This window comes from Phyllosticta capitalensis (genome assembly GCF_038381095.1).
Source record: "Phyllosticta capitalensis strain CBS 128856 chromosome Unknown BKA78scaffold_6, whole genome shotgun sequence".
In the NCBI taxonomy this organism is placed as follows: domain Eukaryota; kingdom Fungi; phylum Ascomycota; class Dothideomycetes; order Botryosphaeriales; family Phyllostictaceae; genus Phyllosticta; species Phyllosticta capitalensis.
This window is the reverse complement of record NW_027117444.1, coordinates 936074-948793: the sequence shown is the minus strand read 5'-3', so window position 1 is coordinate 948793 and position 12720 is coordinate 936074. Positions and strand designations below refer to the sequence as shown.

Sequence of the window (12720 nt, the reverse complement as noted above, 5' to 3'; positions counted from 1 at the left end):
GAAGAGGGAGAATTGTCGCCATTTCTCCTTTCCTGGGGCCTTTTAAGTCTCCCAGTATGCCACCTTTGTCTGTCCCGTTCTAGTGCGTCTGCTTTATTTTCATTTGGTTGTACAATACAGGAAAAAAAGGTTCGGATAGGACAGGGGGTTTCTCGGTCGCCGGTCGGTCAATGTTCTGGGGTTTTCCTTTGGGCGGGCATGGGCATTTGGAGACTGGGTGGGCTGGTCTTCAGGACGCACATGACGTGGGGTCTGTGTTGTGGATGTTGGGGTTCCTCTTGTGTTTTGCAAAAGCGGTGTTGGTGTCGGTCAGGTTTTCGTGGATGCTGTGCCCACGATGGGCACATGGTTTGGACCGGACCGGACCGGACGAGTCGACACCAGCTGCTGCCACTGCCGTTGCTGTTGCTCTTGCCGTTACCGCTCAGACGGGTAGACAAAGACGATATGCGCTAGATGTGCGGTTTTTCGGAAGACAATTTGAACTTCTACGTTTGCTCATTGTCTGACTTTTGCTTGTGTCCTACCATAGACCAGAACTTGGTGCGGAAACTTGTAGCACATGCACCCATTTGACTGCTTCTCGTGTTCAATCTCCCAGAATTCTGGACACTTGATCTCTGCAAAGTCACGATGAAGTTGAATGATCTCGATCTCCTGGTCCCTTCGAATATCGATGCTCGCTGTCCGCTCTCTTGAAAGAAATGAAATCTTTTGATATGGTCGCCTCATCATCTGGAAACCTTCAGGCTTTCAGGACTCCAGGAGACGCCAAGGTCATCAGTCAATAGGGGAGTATCACTTGTGGTCATTGTCAGCCTCGATTGCCGGATGGATCGAAGTCGCACCGTTAAGCTCAGAGTCAAAATCCCTGTCGCATATGACGTCGTGACCGACAAGGACCAGGGCCAACCAAGCTTGATGAGCCTTCGGACCTCTCCAATCAGCCCACTACTACCATGTCACGCTTATATCCAGAGCCATCGCGCGGCTTCGCGCGACCTGCGACTGCTCTCTCCAACTTCACCACCCTAACTACTCCGCCATGGCCACGCTGAGAATCCAAGGAACGGGCAGCTTGCTCAACTGGCACGCGACTACGCCGCGCCTCTACATCACGGCCGAGAGCGACGACTTTGACGAGTACACGCTCGACGCCTGGCGCGACGAGGGCTTCAATGTCATATATGTGCCCTTTGGCGAAGGCGGCAAGCAGTACGTCAAGACTCTCCATACGTTGGGGCAGAACTTGGGGGTTGGAGAGGCATATTCGATAGTTGGTAGCGCTCCTCTTGCTCTTGCGCCCATGTCGAACAAGAACGACTGATTCAGCCGGTTGGCTCTCCATGCAGCTTTTGGTGATGCGGCCTCTGTGTGTCTCGAGACGTTCATCCGTCAGGATCTGAAGCTCCGCTCGCTGGTCGCGTACTATCCATCGTCGATTCCGGACCCGAGCACTCACTACGCGCCCTCGACGCGCATAATGGTGCATCTTGCAGGGACGCAAATTGGCGTGAACCGCACGTCAGAAGTACTAGGGATCCAGGGGAAGAGAAAGACTGTTAGGAGACGGATCACGCAAGGAATTGGCACCGGCGGCACTCAGAAACTGAAATACCCCTGCTACACGTACACGGGCGTAGAGCCGGGATTTGCAGAGCATGATCTGGACGAGTACGACAAGGTGGCCGACGCAGTGGCGTGGACACGCTCGCTTGACACGATCCGCAAAGGCTTCTCCGCCGAGCTCGACATTGAGCGGCCGTGGGAAGAGAACGAAGAGCGTAAGTTTTCAGTCTCCAGAGACCAAGCCGCCCGCCCGTTGTTCAACATCTATATTCGTTTGCAGACAAGTACCACACGCTCGACACCAGCAAGCTTCTCTCCACCATGACCGACATCCCCAAGCCCTTCGTCACATACACGCCAACCATGACCGGCGCCGTGGGCAAACAGGATCTCGCGCGCTTCTATTCCGAGTTCTTCTTGCCCGCGCTCTCGCCGCGCGCCAGTCCCCCAACGAATTTCCGCACGCGTCTCATATCACGCACCATCGGCGTCGACCGCATCGTCGACGAGCTGCTCGTCTGCTTCAACCATACGCAGACTATGCCTTGGATCCTGCCCGGCATCCCGCCGTCCAACCTGCCTGTCGAAATCGTCATGGTCAGCGTTGTCGCCGTGCGTGCAGGCAAGATCTGGTCGGAGCATGTCTATTGGGACCAGGCTGCCGTGCTGGTTCAGGTGGGTTTGATTGATGTTGAGGATAGCGTGCCCCAGGAGTGGCGCGATAAGGGTGTCAAGGAGCTGCCCTGTGTCGGCGAGGAGGGCGCGAGGAAGATTGTTGACGAGGAAAAGGAGCCATTCAATGAGTTGATTGCAGAGTGGTGAGAATGATGTGCCACTGATTCACGATGTTACGCTTTTGGATCTTGGTAAGTGGTAGGTTTTGTAAATACCTTATTTCGAAGCACTTTCGGCGTGCAATTTCAGGCATCGAATTAACAGGTATTTTTGTTTCTGAGCTCCGGACCACGCCGGCGGGCGATTGAAGGGGCTGCGGGTCAGAAAGAGTATGGCCTCTACATGAGCGTCATTGACTACTGAGGAGACTGCTTCTACGCTATCTTATACAGCACAGAATACACAAGAGAAACAACCCTGCTATCCTCAATCAGACCGCCACATGCTTAAGATACAGATCCCTCAAACACGGAATACAGAAAGTGCCATGGACACCGGGAGACCCAGTCTTGAAGCTACCAAAACTCCCACGGCGCGTGTAAACGGCCACCCGCTTCGCCGCGGCCCCTCCAACACCCAATTCAATATCGGACCCTCTAACCAAATCTTCCCCATCTCCAAGATTCTCCAGGCTAACGTATGTGCCACCCACAGCGCTGATGTTGCGGTTCGGCAGCTCGCAGAGTGGATACTGACAAATGACGTCTGGGAACCATGCATTCGTGGTGTGCATGATGAGGATGCTCTCTACTTGGTTTGGAAAAGTTGGTCAGTTTGCTTTGAAAGAAAGCGGCCCATATTTAAAAGGGGACATTGGTCTCAACACATACCCTGATCGCTTTCCAAAATCGACTGAGGATACGACCTTTCTCTATCTTCCGCTTTGGTCTGTCTCGCCAAAACAGCCGCGACTGGCTCAGCATGCAGCTCTTCCAGCGTCCGTACCGTTCCGTCGATGGCGGCGTGCTCACGGTTCCGCCGGTTCGCTGTCCAGTCTTGCATCTGTTGGCTGCGCATCGCCTCTTTGCTTTCGGTCGAAGGCTCCTCATTACGGCTGCTACTTCCGCTGCTGACTCCTTTTGCCCATTCCCCAATCCTTCCTCTTCTAGGCACATACCCAGACTCACCAGCCCGCTCATCGATCCAACTGCCGCAGTCATCGTCATCGTCGTTGTCGCAGAAAGCACCAGGCTGCCTTCGGTGCTTGGTGACGGGGTCGTCTTTCACAGCCAAGTCGTCGTTGTAGTAAATCTTGGTCTGGCTGTATCTGTCGCAGTTCCTCATGTATACGATATCATGACCGTCGTCGGTGTCTATTTCGACTTCTTCCTCTTCCTCTTCATCGTCGTGGTTGGAGGTGGACGGGGTTGGGGTTGGGATAACGCTATCATGACGCTGCTTGTTGGGAGTAGGGGGATAGCCCATTGTATCGCAACCGGTTTATCCAAGATGGTAAGGGACACTGCGGGAAAAGATGCTTGATGGACAGAAAGTACTCAAAGCGCAGTAAAGAGAGCGGAGAAAATTAAGTGATTGCATGCGTGTATTCCAGGACGTTCTGATTGGATTTATTTGAAGGCATGTGAAGAAGATAGTTTCCTGTTTGGATCAATCCTCCATGTTGCTCAGGTGCAATCACTTCGAAAACTCCAGCCAGTCGCCCTTGTTGAAGGAAACTCTTTGGAAGGAGGCTCCAGTGACATGCGACACAGAAGGCGGAAGCTTCAATCAACACAGCTGATCAGGGGGGATCATGACCTTGGACCTGACATGTCGAATGACCTGTAGACCACTGCCATTGGACGTAGGGATCAAAGCCGGAGATGAATTTGAATGCGCTTTGTTGGATTTTCATTTGTTTGGTGCTTCTTGCTAACTCATGACGCAGTCACTGAAAACCTGGGAATTTTGGAGATTTTTGCTGATCCGGAACGTTGATAGAGACACAGACGAGTGATGAATTGGATTTGGTTATCAATTGTCGCAGTAAAAAATGACCTCATCACTGGTGTTGGGACACATGCCAAGAAAGTGGCCCCTTCACCGCCTTCAAGTTCGGGGGTCGAGGTGCGGGACAGCGCACCGCTCCCGGTCGGCGGCCAGTTGCCTGAGTCCAACAACCAACACCCAGCTCCACTTCCGGAGAGCCCTGCGCACCGCATTTCCTACCTCCTCCTGACGCCACCTCTTCTCCTACCGATTCTCTCCCCTCCATTCTCCGGTTTCGAAGACAAAACCTTGCGACATGTCCCGGCGAGTCGACCCTCGCGCCGAGCGCGCCGCTCAAAACCAGCAGACGCTCAAGAGCTTGGTCAAGTTGGAGCCGAACAAGAGCTGCGCAGATTGCAAGAGGAACAAGCGTGAGTTGAAATTCGCTGTCCTAGTAGCAGCCTTGGATCTCTCGCTAACACTCTTCACAAAGACCCTCGCTGGGCCAGCTGGAACCTAGGCATCTTCATTTGCATCAGGTAGCCAACCCCTGATCAGACCTCTGCGCCGACCGTAGAAAACATGTCCTGACAGAATTCCAGATGCTCCGGCATACACAGAGGCATGGGCACCCATATCAGCCGAGTCAAGTCTGTCGATCTCGATTCGTGGACCGACGAGCAGCTACAGAGCATGCTGCGATGGGGAAACTCCAGAGCAAACAAGTGGGCGATGGTCGACACACGGGTAAATACTGCGGCTGACGGTCATTAGATACTGGGAATCTAAGCTTGCGCCGGGTCACATTCCCTCCGAAGCGTAAGAGCATCACGCATGGATCTACATTGACCACAAGGCTGACCGCAACAGGAAAATCGAAAACTTCATCCGAACAAAGTATGAATCAAAGAGGTGGATCATGGACGGACCCATGCCGGATCCCTCGACCTTGGATGCTGAAGGCGACGACGATGTGGTATGTCCTGGGAATTGGACTTACAAAGAAGAGCCGTGTTGACCATCTTAGCCTCTCAATGTCGTGCAAGAAAAGGCCAAGTTGGAGCGCTCTTCCTCGCAGCGAGCAGCTGCGGCAACAAGCAGCAGATCGACCGCCCCTCCGGTCAAGAGACAGCCAACGATGGATATTTTCGGCGACGATACCACCTCTCCTCCCTCGCGACCCAGCACCGGACCTCCGCCAGTGACCAGACCTCCGCCACCAAAGGCCGAACCAGCTCCCCCTAAGCAGAGCAAGCCGGGTGACTCTCTCCTTGGCCTGGACTTCTTTGGAGGCTCAGGCTCCTCGACGCCAACTCGTCCAGCCAGTACAGCAAGCTCTGCTCCTTCAAATGCTCCTCGTGCCGACTTGAAACAGTCGATCCTCTCTCTATACGCCGCAAAGCCTGCTGGACAACCCGCTGTCAAGCACCAACACACTGGATCCTCTGGTTCTTTCGGTGGTCTCCAGTCCCCTGGACTTCAATCACCAAACTCTCAGTCCAGCCCAATGGGCGGTCTGAACGACGCTTTCAGTAGCCTTAGCATGTCAATGGCTCCTCAGCAGGCCCCGAAGCCTTCGCCGTTCGCGGATCTGATGAATGCCACCCCGAAGAGCGCCACTCCCGCCAGCTCTCACCAGCAGTCGGGTTCCAGCTCTGGATTTGGCAGTGGAGGCGGCTTTTTCGATTCTCTACCGGCCGCGAAGCCTGCCAATCCTCCTCAGCCATCGCGCACCTTCAGCTCCAACAGCGGATTCGGAGATTTCAGCTCGTCCATCTCTCCAGTCGCGGCGAATCCGCCCAAGCCAGCAGCCAGCTCCACCACAGGTGACCTTTTTGACCTTTCATTTGATGCTCCCGCTCCTGCCCCTGGTCCTGTCCCTGCTGCGGCACAAACTAAACCACCCATGTCTCCAGGCACCAATTCCGCCTTCAATCTTTCGTCGCCCACCGCCCCCTCTCAACCACCCCAGCCAAAGCCGCAGCCGGCAGTCAACTATGCCTCAGGACTCTCCAACCTGGATGCCTGGGGATCCAACGACGCGTGGTCCTCAACGACCACTGCTACGAGCAACGCGACCGCCACCGCCCCCTCTGTGTCCACGCCCGCGTCCACTACCTCGGGTTGGGGAAGCGCAACTACACCCCAGGTCTCCCATGATGACGATTTTGGCGGCTGGAACAGTGCTGTGGGCAACTCCAGCGCCGCTAGCAACCCCGCTCCAAAGCCTGTTAGCAATCTGCCAGGAGATGACCTCTTTGCCAACGTTTGGGAGTAAGATATCTGGTCTCCGGTCTTTGGTCTGCATGTACGGATTGATGCATTTTCTTCAGGAATGCATGGGCAGGAGTTGCAGTGCGTTTTGGAATGTGTCAAGCATGGATACGGGGCTGAGAGGATGCGGAGAGGGCCAAAATGTACCAAAACGACGAACGAATTCAATTACAGAGTACCGAGTGGCATATTCTACTCGGCATCTTTACTTCTTGGGATTGTCCAAGAGATGCATTTGTTTCCGCCCCAAACCAACGCCGTGCTTCCTGGCCTTGCCGTCCCTTGTAAAACCAAACCAACCCAGTTGTCCGCAAATGCGTGCTGTTGATTGCCCGCTTGAACGCGAAGTGATCCTGCTCCACGAGCCTCCCTGCCGTTTACATTTTCCGCTGTGTCTTGTATATGACCGTCGTCCTTGTGCCCTCGTCACAATTTCCCTTTTCGCGATTCGTCCAATCCAAACGCCGCGCTGCTATTTTCACCGGCCGAACAACAACCCCCAAATCCAGTACAACAAAACGACAGCGCCCACTATGATAGCAGCAAGCTTAAAGATCGCCACCTTGTTGCCTTGCTGCGCCATGCGCGTCATGCGCGTTGCGCTTCCCTTGAGCGACGACGTCATGGAGGAAAAGGTTTCGGACTACGCGGCGGCGCCCTGCGTTAGCAATCTCTGGTTCCGATGGAGACCTTTTTGACGAAATGAAGGGGTTCGAGTGTGGTGGGTGTGCGTACAGAGGAGTCGATGACATGCTGGTCGCGCGCATTGTCGTAGATGTCGATGGTCACGCCGCGCAGGGCCGACACCTTGCCGGCGAGCTCGTCGAGCCGCGAGTTGTTTTGTCTGTGGTGCGGGATGTGGTGTTAGCCGCTGGGTACCCGGTGGGGAGCTTTCTGTCTCTGTGTCCGTCTCTGATCGCTGGGGTTGCTTGTGCTGGAGGTTGGCCGTAGCGCCAGGGCAGGAAAGCGCGAGTGGGCTCGTTTTGCGCATGGCTTGGGATGGACAGCATGAAGAGAGTATGCAGACGTGGACGTACCGCTCGCGTTCGTAGGCTTCGGACATGGCGGATTGGCTGGCTGCCTGGGAGGTTTGGTGGATAGCTCTGGTCGGGTCCGGTTGAGGGCGGCGCAGGCAGGCAGGCAGGGAGATCGGGAGGGGAGAGTCTGGGTTGTGTTTGTCGGCAGACGATTTCGCAAGACGTAGTGTGAGGAGGAAGTGTACGAGTGTGGAGTGTGGAGAGAGAGGAGAAAGGGGCGACCGTGATGCGCGCCGTGTCGTTGGCCGTCTCGTGTCGTCAGGTCCCCGTCCAGCGTCGCTCCTGCAGCCGGAGGTGGCAGGGATCGTGACGTACGCCACGGTCCAGCCCGTTCTTTGACCATGCAGGCCATTCTTTATCAACTACTCAACACCACATACAATATCCAGTTATGCTGGCATGCCCGCCTCCGCCAATTCGCCATCCTTTTTCAGATTTGCAAGGCACGGCGCAAAAAAGAGCTTCCCACTCCAAGCTCCCCTAGCCGTCCTTGCCGCAACAAGGCACCACAGCAAAATCACTGCAACGCTGAAAATCTCGCCCAATACCTTGAACGCCCTGCTCGGCATCTCTATGCCAATCTGAATTGTGCTCGCTGCAAAGACTCCCAGAGGGAATGTGAATCCCCACCATCCCATGTTGAAGGGAAACGGGCGCGCCTTGTAGATGCTCACCAGCGCAATGAAGAACCAGACGAGTCCAAAGCCCCACATGATCAAAGCCAGGAAGAAGCCGACCACGTACATGACCGGCCCTGCACTGGGGTCGAGCGTTCCTGTGGCGGGGAAATTCGTCTTGGCTACTTTGCCCAGATACATGATCCTAATTCTGCGTCAGTTGGGGTCCTCAAGGGAAGAGAGCTGATACGCACGAATATCCGCCAAAACCCAGCGGTCCTAGTGGAAGGAAGCAGCTGACGATGACTTCTCGCGGAGGCATTTTGTGCAGAGCAAGTCTCTGGTAGTACATGACCAGTACCGCCATTGCGAGTGGAGTGGCCATTCCCCAGAGGACGTAGCATGTCATGATAGTCCCCAGAGCATGATCACGGTTTGGAAGCACCTCTGCCACCTCCGCACCAGTGCCTGCCGCAACGATGGTGGCAGCAATGGGGAGTAGTTGCGCAGCTGTGAAGCGCTCGAGTGATTTGATCTCGTGGCTGTGCATCATCCTGTTCTTTGATCAGACCTGCCATAATTTGAAGAAAAGACCGAGGACACCCACAATAAAACCGACAAAGACAGCGTCACTCCAGCCGCCACAATCGTATCAATCATCCAAAGCACCCAGGCAAGCGTAGTCGCCCACGCCCCCCACACCGGCACACAAATGAAGACCCACATCTCAATCAACGTCGCAAATCCCATGGGAATGGTTCCCAAGAAGAGCGAATTGTTAGGGTCGCGAATCATGACACTCCATATCTCGGGGTACAGCGTGTACCGGAGAAAGGAGACCACAAAGGCTGCTGTGAAAAGTGCCGCGTTGAGACAAAAGAAGATGATTGAGAGATAGTGCAGCCAGCGTGCGTTGTATGGCATGAAGTAGAAGAGAATCGAGACGATACCTGTGCCCATGGTCACGGAGAACCAACTGTAGATCGTCAGTGACAGCCTAGCATTGAGACGAGCAAACAAGCGAGAGCTTTTGAGGGATCCTAGAATTGAATGGTCTGGTACCATGCTACAGCAACCAAAAAGACGGTTGTAAAAGCAATGAACTCTCAAGACGACAAGTAGGACAGACAACACTTACGACGGGCTGAAATTCCTCACCACCCTCCTCCAACCAACCTCATATTTCGACAACTCCTTCCCGTGCTCTCTTTGTCCCGCACCAGAAACATCTACGATACCTCCACCCTCTTTCAAATTTGCAGGCGGCACGCCCGCCGGATTGGCGTCTGCTGCAGCATTCTCAATGGCCTCTCCTCCCTGCTCTTTCTCAAACAGACGCTGCTCTTGGCCCTGCTGGCTTCGATTGGAATGCTGCTGCACTCCGACGCGTTGACGGCTACCTGTAGCACTGCTGCTGCTGGCGCTGGCGCTGCTCATTGTTCCGCTGCTGCTGGAAACGTGATCCTGCTGTCTTTGCTGAACACGTGCGCTTATTGTCGCATTCCGCTCTTCCTTGTTGCTTCCTTGCTCTTTCGCAGAAATGTTCGCTCAAGGAGGTTGTGGTCTCTTTGTGTCACAAGAAGGAAAAAGAATCCATGGTGGAAGGTGATGGTTTGTAGAAGGAAGAAAGACACAGGTTGTGACTGTAAAATGAATCCCGTCAGCTCTCTGCCGCGCCGGCGATAAGCTGGTGGGTCCGGCGTGGCGGTGGGCGCTAACAGGGATTCTATTGCCTAAATGCGTTAGACCATCATTGCATTGCGGACCATTTAGAGCTCGACCTTTACAAAAATACAAGACTTGCATTTCAAGACAATCAAGTCCAAGCTACCCAGGGATACTGCGAGCTAACGACTGAGTCCAGGCCTTTGCCCAGTGCTCGTAAAAGTTGCGTGTGTCCAGTCCAACTCTCTGCGTATCCCAAAAAACGACAACGACACTCCTCAAGAGCTTCAAACAAAAACGACAGACCAAACAATGGCAAACTGCGCGTCTTCTCTCGATATCCAGACGCAATCCAACCCACCAGTGTGTGTATCACTGCTCCACCGAACTCGAATCCTCCAAATTCGTCTGCAGGCAAGGTCTCCTAAATCCCCGGAGCTCCGCCTCCCATTCCCCAGTTAGATTGGCCCGGAGCTTTTTGCCAGTGGCCGCCACCGTGTCGTAAGGCTTCCCTGTGTCCAAAGTCAGTCCTGAGGTTGACAGCCATATAAGCAAGCTCCGCTTCGTAGGGAGGAGCAGGGCGGGGGACGTCAGGATTTTCCTGGTCGAGAAGCCCGCCCCAATGCTTCCTTACCCTCCTACCATTGCCCCTCGCCGGTCGACTACCATGAAGCGGAAAGCGTCGACGAAAGTTTTGGTGGGACGGACTATCGTTGTGGGGCAAATGGTGGGGATCCGCGAGCTGGGGGCTCTGCTGACGACGCTGCGAAGGGAGGTACCGGGGTGGGTGGCCGTGCTGGTCGTTCGGAGTCGAGCTATTCTGTCTCACGTAGGGTGAAGGCATTCCTTGCTGGATATTGGAGAGCATTTGGCTGTTGTGAACTGGGCTCCGATCAAAGGGAGGTTGAGCGGCTGGTGCAGGCATGCCTTGACCAGTGTTTGGGAACATCCGTTGGTTGTATGAAGACCCTTGAACATAGAACGGTTGACCGCATGTAGGAGACATGCCATTGTGCATTCCAGCACCATAGTGATTGGTGTACGGGTCAGAGTTCTGCGAATGGTAGGACTGGAGCTGTGGGCCGGAACCTGAATCACTATTAGTTAGCAATTGCCTGACTCTTGGCTGCTCATCGAAGTACTACAAGAGTTGCTTACCATTTACTCGGCCTCTCCCGGCATTTGAATGAGGAATTCCAACTGTAGGAGAGTGGTCTAGCCCCATCGCCCTGAATTGGCCGACAAGACGGCGGTCTGGGTCCACACCTGGGCCTGGCTGGGTATATTCTGGATTACCGTAGCCTGTAGCAACGTAGGGGGTTCCATTGTAACCAAAATCTTGCCTGGCACCAAATTCTGGCTCGCGTGTACCAACTGCGGGAATGTGGTGGATACCATGTTCGCGATAAGACATCTCGACACTCATCTGGTGGTGATCCCAGGTTATAGGCGAATGGCCGCCATTGCTGTTAATCTGTGGAGTCGAACTGAGTGATCCAGTCTCGTGGGGAGCTATGACGAAAGCTTGTTCGTGGCTTCTCCAGCCCTGGTCAATGCCTGCGTTCGGGTGCGGGCTGTCGAAGGTGACGAGGGAAGGGCCGCTGACATTGCTGGGGAACTGCAAGGTCGATTCGGGTGATCCAGATACACAGGAAACAACATCGGAAGCTTGTTGAAAGCTTCTCCAGGCCTGGGCATTGCTTGCGCTCGGTGGAGGATAAAACTCACCGTCATCGCTCCAGGATACGTCTGACAAGCAGCTAGGAACTTGGACAGTGCTAGGAGCAGGATGGACTAATACCTCGGCTCCCTGGTATGGCGTAACTGGCTGAATAGCCGTCGGGCTCAATACTTTCTCTCCCTCGCTCGTCATGTTGTGCTGGGCATCCGGATCAGCATCGGCTGTCGACTTGGTCTGTGTCTCTGTGTCCACCTCATGGCTGTCGCTGGTCTTTGCTGTCGCCGTCCAATTACCGTTGCCATCGTGTCCTTGTTCGCTCTGAACGCTGCCTTTGAGCTGTCTCATTCTTTCATAATGGGTATCAGAAGCTTCGAGGATTGTCGAGTTGCATAGAGCATCTGGAACGCCAGCCAAACCGGCCCCCTGCAGCGCAGACATGACCGCATCCCTTTCGTTTGGTTCGATTGGCTGAATGAAACTCTGTTGGTCACGAGGCCTGTCGACTGACATTTGTAGGTGATACCAAGTGTTTTCCCATGGAGCTGCCGTGTTGTGATTGATCGGGGGTGGCGGACTGTGGGCAGAGTCCTTTCTCTTTTTGCAGCATACGATCTTACATGGCTTGGCGGGCAGCGCTGTGGTTTGCAAATTGGAAATGCTCTGCGACTCAGGAATAGTCTGGTCCAGACAAACTTTCTGGCGATTGGCGCCGAAAAGGCCGATGTGTTTGTGCGCCGGGTTAATGCCCTTGATAGATTCGCAGGCGTGTGTACGAACAGGGCGGGGGGCTTGGTTTTGTTGCATGGCAGGCGGCTGGGAATCGAGTTGAATATCCTGTAGGCCAGGAAGGCCTTCCGACTCCGGGAACATTGCGTAAACGATTGGTCTTGCTGGTCAGGTCGCAGAGGGAAGCGCGAGATGAGACTCCTGAAGTGGTCTCTGGGAATACGACGATGATTTAATCAGAATGGAAAAAGAAAACCTTGAGCGGCAACGCCGTAAGTGATGGTGAACCTAAGGTGTTGTAAGGGCAGGGAAGACGTGGATGTGTGGTAGTCCGGGCAGTCCACTGCGATGATGTCGTGCCCAGAGCACAGGGCGCCTCCTCCTGAGGCAGGGTTGACGACACGGGAAGGAGTCGACGGCGCTTCTATATATATATTGGGCGGGTGCCAGGACAATTCCTACCGCACTTGTAAAACCTTAAGGGAAGACCCATATGGTAGGGAGACTTCTGTTTCATTCTTTCTAACATCCTCGACCTCTCTGCGAA

The 12720-nt window shown here is 54.5% G+C and overlaps 7 protein-coding genes across 7 annotated transcripts; 3 read left to right on the top strand and 4 right to left on the bottom strand.

Moving 5' to 3' along the window:
* The first annotated feature begins 158 nt into the window (after positions 1 to 158).
* Positions 159 to 500, top strand: BKA78DRAFT_316514 (uncharacterized protein). The gene has a single exon (XM_066888626.1). The coding sequence runs from the start codon at positions 199 to 201 to the stop codon at positions 454 to 456; it is 258 nt and encodes an 85-aa protein (XP_066743317.1). The 5' UTR covers positions 159 to 198; the 3' UTR covers positions 457 to 500.
* A 444-nt stretch (positions 501 to 944) lies between these two features.
* BKA78DRAFT_316512 (uncharacterized protein) lies at positions 945 to 2711 on the top strand. Its single transcript, XM_066888625.1, has 3 exons — positions 945 to 1280; positions 1353 to 1784; positions 1850 to 2711. The coding sequence occupies exons 1-3, from the start codon at positions 1046 to 1048 to the stop codon at positions 2389 to 2391; spliced, it is 1209 nt and encodes a 402-aa protein (XP_066743316.1). The 5' UTR covers positions 945 to 1045; the 3' UTR covers positions 2392 to 2711.
* Positions 2473 to 3923, bottom strand: BKA78DRAFT_149384 (uncharacterized protein). Its single transcript, XM_066882913.1, has 2 exons — positions 3075 to 3923; positions 2473 to 2994 (listed from the first exon to the last, which is right to left on the bottom strand). The coding sequence occupies exons 1-2, from the start codon at positions 3667 to 3669 to the stop codon at positions 2675 to 2677; spliced, it is 915 nt and encodes a 304-aa protein (XP_066743315.1). The 5' UTR covers positions 3670 to 3923; the 3' UTR covers positions 2473 to 2674.
* A 431-nt stretch (positions 3924 to 4354) lies between these two features.
* BKA78DRAFT_316504 (uncharacterized protein) lies at positions 4355 to 6638 on the top strand. The gene is made up of 6 exons (XM_066888624.1): positions 4355 to 4604; positions 4667 to 4712; positions 4776 to 4898; positions 4948 to 4992; positions 5044 to 5149; positions 5201 to 6638. Exons 1-6 carry the CDS (start codon positions 4490 to 4492, stop codon positions 6449 to 6451), a joined length of 1686 nt encoding a protein of 561 aa, XP_066743314.1. The 5' UTR covers positions 4355 to 4489; the 3' UTR covers positions 6452 to 6638.
* A 472-nt stretch (positions 6639 to 7110) lies between these two features.
* BKA78DRAFT_353553 (uncharacterized protein) lies at positions 7111 to 7510 on the bottom strand (the record flags this gene model as incomplete). Its single annotated transcript, XM_066891576.1, has 2 exons — positions 7111 to 7291; positions 7485 to 7510. 2 exons carry the CDS (start codon positions 7508 to 7510, stop codon positions 7111 to 7113), a joined length of 207 nt encoding a protein of 68 aa, XP_066743313.1.
* Positions 7511 to 7751: 241 nt separating this feature from the next.
* Positions 7752 to 9737, bottom strand: BKA78DRAFT_283706 (C4-dicarboxylate transporter/malic acid transport protein). Its single transcript, XM_066885673.1, has 4 exons — positions 9240 to 9737; positions 8709 to 9077; positions 8356 to 8655; positions 7752 to 8306 (listed from the first exon to the last, which is right to left on the bottom strand). Exons 1-4 carry the CDS (start codon positions 9536 to 9538, stop codon positions 7874 to 7876), a joined length of 1401 nt encoding a protein of 466 aa, XP_066743312.1. The 5' UTR covers positions 9539 to 9737; the 3' UTR covers positions 7752 to 7873.
* A 184-nt stretch (positions 9738 to 9921) lies between these two features.
* Positions 9922 to 11264, bottom strand: BKA78DRAFT_316500 (uncharacterized protein). The gene is made up of 2 exons (XM_066888623.1): positions 10925 to 11264; positions 9922 to 10855 (listed from the first exon to the last, which is right to left on the bottom strand). The coding sequence occupies exons 1-2, from the start codon at positions 11190 to 11192 to the stop codon at positions 10191 to 10193; spliced, it is 933 nt and encodes a 310-aa protein (XP_066743311.1). The 5' UTR covers positions 11193 to 11264; the 3' UTR covers positions 9922 to 10190.
* Between the last annotated feature and the right edge of the window lie 1456 nt (positions 11265 to 12720).